The following is a 9,230-nucleotide window of genomic DNA, read 5'->3' as shown; positions in this document are numbered from 1 at the left end:
TTTTTATGGTGCTGAGTATTGAACTCAGGCCCTCATGCATACTAGGCAAGTACTCTACCACTGAACCAAATTCCCAGCCCTGAAGTTAATTATTTATTTACATCTTTTTGGTAATTTCCATGACTTTTCTGTACAGACAATCATGTCATATACAGAGACAGCTTTATTTCTTCCTCTCTAATCTCAACACTTTCCCTTTTCTTGGTTTATCATGCTGGTTAGAACTTCCAGTACAGGTTGAGTATCCATTTTTTGCAGTGGTTGGGATCATAAGTGTCTCAGATTTCATATTTTTTTGATTTTTGAATAATTGCATATATAGATATTGAGGTATATTCAGGATGGTACCCAAATCTAAACATAAAATCATTTGTGTTTCATATGTACCTTATACACATAGCCTGAAGGTAATTTCAAAGAATATTTTTAGTGTGCCTGTATTTTGGCTGTGATTCGTGAAGAAGTCAGGTATGGAATTTTTCACTTGTGGCATCATGTCATCAATGAAAAAGTTTGTGATTTTGGAGTATTTTGGAATTCAGGTTTTTGGATTAGTGAAGCTAAAACTGTACTACGTTGAATAAGAGTGATGAGCATGAATATCTGCATCATTCCAATCTTAGGGAGAAAACATTCAGACTTTCACCATCAAAGTATGAATTAACTGTTGGGCTTTACCTTTTTGTGTTTTTAAATGGATGCTCTTCATCAAGCTGAAGAAATTCTCTATATCTAATTTGCTGCGAGTCTTATCATGAATGGCTGTTGCATTTTGTCAATACTATGAATTAATATAATCTTGTGATTTTTCTTCTTTAGCCTGTTAATATGTGTGTGTGTGTGTGTGTGTGTTTGTGGGTTATGCTGATTGATTTTTGAATAGTGATGCAGACTATTCCTAGGATAAACCCCACTTGGTTGTGGCATATATATTTTTGGATATATGCAGGAATTGATTAATAATTTTTAAAAGGATTTTAAATTCATGAGCAATATTGGCCTATAGTTTTATTTTTTTTGGTACTTTTTTAGGTTTTATTATTTGGGTAATAGTGGTCTTAGAATAAGTTGATGACTATTTTCTTTTTTCTGTTTTTTAGAAGAGATTGTGTAGAATTTATGCTAATTTTTCTTTAAATGTTTAGTACAATTCTCCAGTGAAACCATCTGGGTTTGTAAATTTCCATTTGAAAGCTCTTTTTTTTGGGGGGGGAAAAGGTTAATTTTTCATTGATATTCATTTACCTTTATTTCTTTGCAAGAAATAATTCTTTTTTTATTTTTTATATTTATTTTTTAGTTGTAGTTGGACAAAATATCTTTATTTTACTTATTTATTTTATTTTTTATTTTTTTGTCTATATTTTTTTTATTGTTGGTTGTTCAAAACATTACATAGTTCTTGATATATCATATTTCACACTTTGATTCAAGTGGGTTATGAACTCCCGTTTTTACCCCATATACAGATTGCAGAATCACATCAGTTACACTTCCATTGATTTCCATATTGACATACTCATGTCTGTTGTATTCTGCTGCCTTTCCTATCCTCTACTATCCCCCCTCCCCTCCCCTTCCCTCTTCTCTCTCTACCCCCTCTACTGTAATTCATTCCTCCCCCTTGTATTATTTTTCCCTTTCCCCTCACTTCCTCTTGTATGTAATTTTGTATAACCCTGAGGGTCTCCTTCCATTTCCATGCAATTTCCCTTCTCTCTCCCTTTCCCTCCCACCTCTCATCCTTGTTTAATGTTGGTCTTCTTCTCGTGCTCTTCTTCCCTAGTCTGTTCTTAGTTACTCTCCTTATATCAAAGAAGACATTTAGCATTTGTTTTTTAGAGCTTGGCTAGCTTCACTTAGCATAATCTGCTCTAATGCCATCCATTTCCCTCCAAATTCTATGATTTTGTCATTTTTTAATGCAGAGTAATACTCCATTGTGTATAAATGCCACATTTTTTTTTTATCCATTCGTCTATTGAAGGGCATCTAGGTTGGTTCCACAGTCTTGCTATTGTGAATTGTGCTGCTATGAACATCGATGTAGCAGTGTCCCTGTAGCATGCTCTTTTTAGGTCTTTAGGGAATAGACCGAGAAGGGGAATAAAAAATACGATTGTTTCAATTTCTGTAGTAGTTTTATAACTATTCAGATTATCTATTTAATATCATTTCAGATTACCCAACAGTGGATGAGTTATGGTAGTTTGTTTTATGAGGAATTGGACTATTTCATTCAAGTTGGAGAATTTATGTGCATTGTTATTTACGGTATTCCTCTACTGTCCTTTTTTTCAAATATTTATTTTTTTTAGTTGTAGTCGTCAATACCTTTATTTTATTTATTTGTATGTGGTGCTGAGAATCAAACCCAGGGCCTTGCACGTGCTAGGCTAGTGTTCTACTGCTGAGCCACTGCTGAGCCACATCCTCAGCCCCTTTTTATTCATTTTGAGACAGGATTTCACTAAGTTGCTTAGGGCTTCTCTAAGTTTCTGAGGATGCTTTCAAACTTGTGATCCTCCTTGCCTCAGCCACCTGAGTTGCTGGGATTATGAGTGGGTCACCATGCCCAACTGTCTTATCTCTTTTTATTTTTATCAGTCTTGCTAGTTGATTACCAACTTTATCCATCTTTTCAAAGGGCCAGCTTTTGGATTCATTGATTTTTCTCTATTGTATTTCTGTTTTCAATTTCATTGATTTCTGCTCTATATTTATTACTTCCTTTTGCTTGCTTTGGAGTTTACTTTGCTCTTCTTTTTCTAGTTTTTTGAGATGGGAGCTTGGATGGTTAATTTCAGACCTGTCTTCTTTTTTAATGTAAACACTTAGTGCTATAAATTTCTCAGTGCTGCTTTAACTGTATTTCATAAATTTTGATATATTGTATTTTGATTTTTATTTATTTAACTTCCCTTAGGACTTTTTCAATGTATGGATTATATAGAAATAAACTAATTTTCAAGTGTTTAGAGATTTTCTTATCTTTCTGTTATTGATTTTTAGTTTGGTATTCTTATATTCTTATAAAATTTAATTTAAATTTGTGAAGGTGTTGACCACAGGCATAGTCTATCTTTGAGAATATTGATAGGTGCTTGAAAAGAATGTGTATTCCATTAGTGTTTCTCTGGAGTAAGCTGGGTATTTTTCAAAAGGTTTTCTGATTAGTGAGATCCCCTTTCTTCTGTTACTTTGATTAAGGAGAGTTTCTTTTTTTTTTTTGAAGCTTTTTTTTTTTTTTTTTTTTTTTTTAAATCTGGGCCTGTTGGTTGTTCTGAGTTGTTAATTCCACCAGTAACTTTTGGTGATGTATGGAAGGGAAAAAGTAAACCCAGGTAACTCACAACTGGTTTTGTTACTGAAGTTCTGTGATATGTAGGCTATTTACCTTTCTTTTCTGTCTTTCAGATTCTTCCTATTTCTCTTTGCTATGTTATGTCAGGTTTTTTATTTTTTCCAGTCTTCTATACTCACTGGTTTCTTCTTTTCTTTTCTAGTATTGATTTTTTTTGAAAGGGAGGGAGGAGGAGAATGCATGGGGGATGTCCTGCAAAATTATTGTTTTATTTACAATTTTATATGTATTAATTAATTTTATTTGTATTAATTTGTATTAATTACTATTTTGATTAATTTTGGTTTTCCTACTACTAATGCTTTAGGTTGAATACTTAACTCATTTTGGTTGTATTTACTTTTTATTTTAAAAAGTCATTTAAGGGGCTGGGATTGTGGCTCAGTGGTGGAGCACTCGCCTAGCATGGGTGGGGCCCGGGTTCCATCCTCAGCACCACATAAAAATGAAGGCATTGTGTTGTGTCCATCTACACCTAAAAAATAAATATTAAAAAAGCCATTTAAAGCCAAAATTTCAGTGTAAACACAACGTTGTGTTCCATAATTTCTGATAAAAATGTAAAGTGTTTCTATTGATTTTCCACTTTGATACTGGGGTTATTTAGGGAGTATTTTTCCTTTTGTTGTGGTACTGGGATTAAACCCAGGGCCTGCACATGCTAGGCAAGCACTCTATCATTGTGCTACATTCCCAACCCATTTTTAATTTTTATTTTGAGTCAAAACCTAAGTTTCTGAGGCTGGCCTCAAATTTGTGGTTCTCTTGCTTCAGTCTCCTGAGTAGCTCAGATTACGGGTACATTCCACCATACCTTACTTTCTCTTCATTTTAAGTGGATATTTTCCCTTTCTTAACAAGAATGTCTAAATATATAGTGCCTCTAGTAGTTAACCACAGTAAAATTATACTTCAATTTGGACCCAAAATTACTCTTTCCTCCTGGGATCCCTCAACAGGAGTAGTTTTCTCTCTGGATGTTTTTTGAGATAATTGGAAAGTTTTAGCCCCAGGCTATTAATATTTTTCTTATCATGTCTCTTCTGTTTTAAGAAAGTCAACTTTTTTTATTCCAAATTCCCAGTCATATTTTCAACAAACATAAAGCAGAACCACATTTATTTTGGGTCTACCATGTAAAAGTACTGTATGATATAATGTTGAACATGAATTTTGGAGCCAGGTAGACTTAGTTTGACCACTAAACCTCTGTTTCTGTATGATTATAATGAAATAATTATAGCAACACATAGATACCAAGATTGGAATGCAAATGATATGAAGGATCTGCCTGTGCATATTACTCAGTTCCTTAGGCAGATTGAGTTTCCCTTATCAGAAATGTTGGAACTGGAGACTATCATGCTAAGAGAAATAAACCAATCCCCGAAAACAAAGGCCCAATGTTCTCTCTAATGTGTGGATGCTGACTTACAATAGGCAGGGGGAGGGAGGAATGGGGGATTGGATGGGGAAATGGGGAAAGGGAGGGGGATGGGAATGAATCAGACATAATTTTCCTGTGTTCATGTATGAATACATGACCTATGGAACTCCATATCATGTACAATCAAAAAAATGGGAAACTATATTCCACGTATGTAGATATGTCAAAATATACTCTACTGTCATATATAACTAAAAAGAACAAATAAAAAACTGGAGGAAAAAAAGAAATGTTAGAATAAGAAAGAAAAAATAGAAATGCTTAAGGACCAGAAGTTTTCTGGATTTGATAGTTTTTCAGATTTTGGAGCACTTGCATATATGTAATGAGATATCTTAGAGATGGGATCCAAGTCTATACACAAAATTTATGTATGTTTCATATACATGTTATATGAGTACCGGAAGATAATTATATATATATATATATATATATATATATATATATATTTTTTTTATATTTTTAATGCATCTGTGGTTGTGTGTGTGTGTGTGTGTGTGTGTGTGTGTGTGTGTATTACTGGGGATTGAACTCAGGGACACTCTGCCACTGAGTTACATCTCTAGCCCTGTTTATTTTTATTTTGAGACAGGGTCTCACTAAATTGCTCAGGTTGGCCTTGAGTTTCTGCTCCTCCTGCCTCAGCCTCCTGAGTAGTGGGGATTATAGGTGTGCACCAGGCACCTGGATTGCAGTTCATTTTGACTATATTCTGTTACATAAATTCAGTGTGGAATTTTCCACTTGTGGAATCATGTTGGTGCTCCAAACATTTTAGATTTAAACAGAGCATTTTGGATTTCAGATTTTTGGATTTGGAATGCTCAGCCTATGTAACAGTACTTGCTAATATATGTTAATTGTTTATATTTTGCCAGTTCCATACCAAGTGCCTTATAAACATTATCTCACTTAATTTTCACAACTACTTGAGATTATTTTGATTCTTTTTGAAAAATAAGACTGAAGAAGCTTTTTTATAGTCACACAGCTAATAGCTGGTAGAGCTAGAATTTAAACGTTTATTAATTTTGGTCCAAATCTCATAGTCTCACTCATATTCCATTGTTTTGGGGGGATATCAAGGCTTAAATCCAGGGGTGCTTAACCACTGAGCAATATTACCAGTCCTTTTTTATTGTTTGGGACAAAGTCTCACTAAGTTGCTTAGGACCTCCCTAAGTTGCTGAGGCTGGCCTTGAACTTGCAATCTTCCTGCCTCAGTCTTCCAAGTTGCTGGGATTACAGTCATGTGCCACCATGCCCAACTTCATATTCCATTTTAATTAATAAGTACAATAGGTGTTTCTGGGACTTTGACTACTTGGTTTCCAAACAGAAAATGTTTGTGTGGTGAATACTGTATGATTCTGACCATGTGGACCATGTCTTTCCAGGTTTCTTGGAGTCTCTGCCATGTCCATGGGCCAGACCCTTTAATGAAGGCTGTAGAATCATCTTCCTGATCCCAGTAGCTCCAGTTGAGTCTACAGACCCTACCAAACTTGGAGTTCCTGGAAAGAGTGGAGTTGTCAGCAAGAGAGCCCTAGAGCTGAAATCCAGTGTGAACATGGCAGCCAGCCAGAATTTGCCCCAGCAAGGAAGACATGGCAATGCCTGTGAGGTGAGGAGAGGAGGAGGTACCCAGGGGCAGAAATTAATTCATAACTTCAGAACCTGAGGGAGAGACTTTATATTATTGTTTGATTTGTAATACTTTTTACTAGGCAGGATCATTTTCACTCCATTTTTATATATTTATTTATGTTTTGATGATGTTGAGATTGAACCCAGGGCCTAATGCCTGCTAGGCAAGTGCTCTACCACTGAGTTACACCCCAGCCCCTCCATACTTTTTTTAATTTAAAAAAAAATTTTTAGATGTTGATGGACCTTTATTTTATTCATTTATTTATATGTGGTGCTGAGAATCGAACCCAGTGCCTCACACATGCTAGGCAAGTGCTCTACCACTGAGCCACAGCCTCAGCCCCCCCCATATTTTTTATTGTTTACTTATTTCCCTTTTATGAATTTTCTTTTCCTATCCATGCTTATTTATTTATCTTAGCCTATGGTTTTTTAAAGGTTTTTTTAAATATTAAGGTTAATAACATTTACCGTTCTTGCATGTTTTGTGAATATTTTTTCCACTTTGTAATTTGCAGTTAGCTTGCAGTTTTGTTTACAAGTGGTGAAGCAAATAATTTGTATAAAATCTGGGGTATCAATTAGTTTTTTAAAGTCTTGTTTGAAAAGTAATCCTTTCCTCTTTTACTTTCCCCTAGATTCCAGATCCTTAGAGGCAAGCACACTTAATATTTTAATGTGTTTTTAAAGTTTTCAATACCTTCTATTAACTTCCCACTATGAAAGATAGATATTGAGCTTTTCTATATACTCCCACCCCACACACATATTCATTTCCTATTACCAGATTCTCCTTGGATAGATACAGCATATATCATTATTTGGGTAAAGTGTTTGTCAGTGTTTATTATTGTAACAATATGTAGCTAAGTCACATATTATCCATGCAGTGATTACTACTTATGTAATATTTTTTTTCTTTTACCTGCAATTAACAATTTTCTAATGAAGTCATTTGTTTGCTTTACTATGTACATATTAGTAATTCAACTCTAAATTCTTCCCAAGTGTTTAAATCTTATTTTCATATAGTCAAACACATTAGGTAATAATCGTAGTGATAATACTTTTTCTGTTTACTTATGTACTTATTTTTGATTGCCAAATGATAATTATATAAATTTATGGGTATAGTGTAATTTTTTTTTGCTTAACCACTGAGCCACATCCCCAACCCCTTTCTGTGTTTTATTTAGAGACAAGGGTTTCGCTGAGTTGCTTAGGGCCTCGCTAAGTTGCTGAATGTGGCTTTGAACTTGCAGTCTTCCTGCCTCAGCCTCCCAAGATACTCAGATTACAGGCTAGTGTCAAAATACCTGGCTATGTTTTTTATTTTAAATAGCTCTTTTTGCTTTCAGAATATTTTCTTTCAATAATGTGCTGTTTTTATTTTACAGATGTAGCACTTATTACTCAAAGGATAGTATTAATAATTTTTAAATTTAATTTTTAAAATATTTATATGGACATATGGCTCCAAAAGTTTAAAAAATTTGAAAGCTGTATAGTCTAAATTTTCTTATCCATATTTCTTCTATCTGTTCATCACTCCCTAATACACATAAGCAGGTTAATTTTCTCTATTTGATTATAGTTGCTTTAAGTAAATTTTAAAAGGGCCGAGGAGAGGATACATTCTTATTTTCTCCTTTTTCTTTCACAAAATGTGGCCACCCAATTTCATAATTTTTTGTTAATTGAAAATATTTTCGTGAAATATAGCACAATTATAAACCATGCTCCTATGAGCACTTTTTTGGTACTGGGGATTGAACTCAGGGTCACTTTGCGAGTGAGCCACATCCAGCCCTTTCTGTATTTTATTTTTTTAAAAAAATTTAAAATACTTTTATTTGTAGATGGACACAATACCTTTATTTTGTTTGTTTTTATGTGGTACTGAGGATCAGTACCACACTGATGTGTGCCTCACTGATGCTAGGCAAGTGCTCTACCACTCAACTACAACCTCTGCCCTTTGTTTATTATTTTGAGGCAGAGTCTCACTAAGTTGCTGTGGTTTCACTAAGTTGCCCAAGCTGGCTTTAAACTTGTGATTTTCCTTCCTTGGCCTCCCAAGATGCTGGGATTACAAGTGTTTCCTACTGTGCCCAGTCTGAATACTCTTATTTGTGTCTCCTCGTGCACATGTGTACACCCCCTTTTAAGTATATGCATACAGGTGAAGTTAATGATTCTGAAGTTCAATCTATATTTTTAAAATATTTTTTAATATGAAATACATACAGAGAATTATACTAAACAGATGTACAAAGCTGAATGATTTATCATTATATAGATCTAGAAAGAGACTGTTGGCAGCTTTCCAGAATCCCCCTACACTCAAAGATAACTACTATCCTGACCTTTATGATAATTACTTCCATTAAAAATAAAATCACAGTCCACAGAGTGGGAGATGATATAAAAAACAGAAGATGGGGCTGGGATTGTGGCTCAGTGGTAGAGCACTCGCCTAGAACGGGCGGGACCTGGGTTCGATTCTCAGCACCACATAAAAATAAAGGCATTGTGTTGTGTCCATCTACACCTAAAAAATAAATATTAAAAAAAAAAACAGAAGATATTGGGGTTGGAGTTGTGACTCAGTGGTAGAACACTTGCCTAGCACATGTGAGGCACTAGGTTCGATCCTCAGCACCACATAAAAATAAATAAATAAAATAAAGATGTATAAAAAAAGAAAAACAGAAGATGTTGATCCAAAATATAAAGAACAACAAAACAATAAGAAAAGCAGACTTCCCA

At 34.4% G+C, this 9,230-nt stretch overlaps 1 protein-coding gene across 2 annotated transcripts in view; it reads left to right on the top strand.

Annotated features, from left to right (window-relative positions):
* Nucleotides 1-9,230, top strand: part of Znf81 (zinc finger protein 81) — a 57,701-nt gene that overhangs the window by 1,717 nt on the left and 46,754 nt on the right. For both annotated transcript variants that reach the window (XM_078034910.1, XM_013358015.4), the window contains exon 2: nt 6,209-6,435. Coding sequence is in view for 1 of the 2 variants with exons in the window: in XM_013358015.4 (XP_013213469.2) it covers nt 6,382-6,435 (54 nt within the window). In the remaining variant the exon portion in view is untranslated. The remainder of the gene's footprint in view (nt 1-6,208; nt 6,436-9,230) is intronic.

Source organism: Ictidomys tridecemlineatus, chromosome X (genome assembly GCF_052094955.1).
Source record: "Ictidomys tridecemlineatus isolate mIctTri1 chromosome X, mIctTri1.hap1, whole genome shotgun sequence".
Taxonomy (NCBI): domain Eukaryota; kingdom Metazoa; phylum Chordata; class Mammalia; order Rodentia; family Sciuridae; genus Ictidomys; species Ictidomys tridecemlineatus.
The sequence above is the reverse complement of the archived record's forward strand: the minus strand, read 5'-3'. Positions and strand labels throughout refer to the sequence as shown.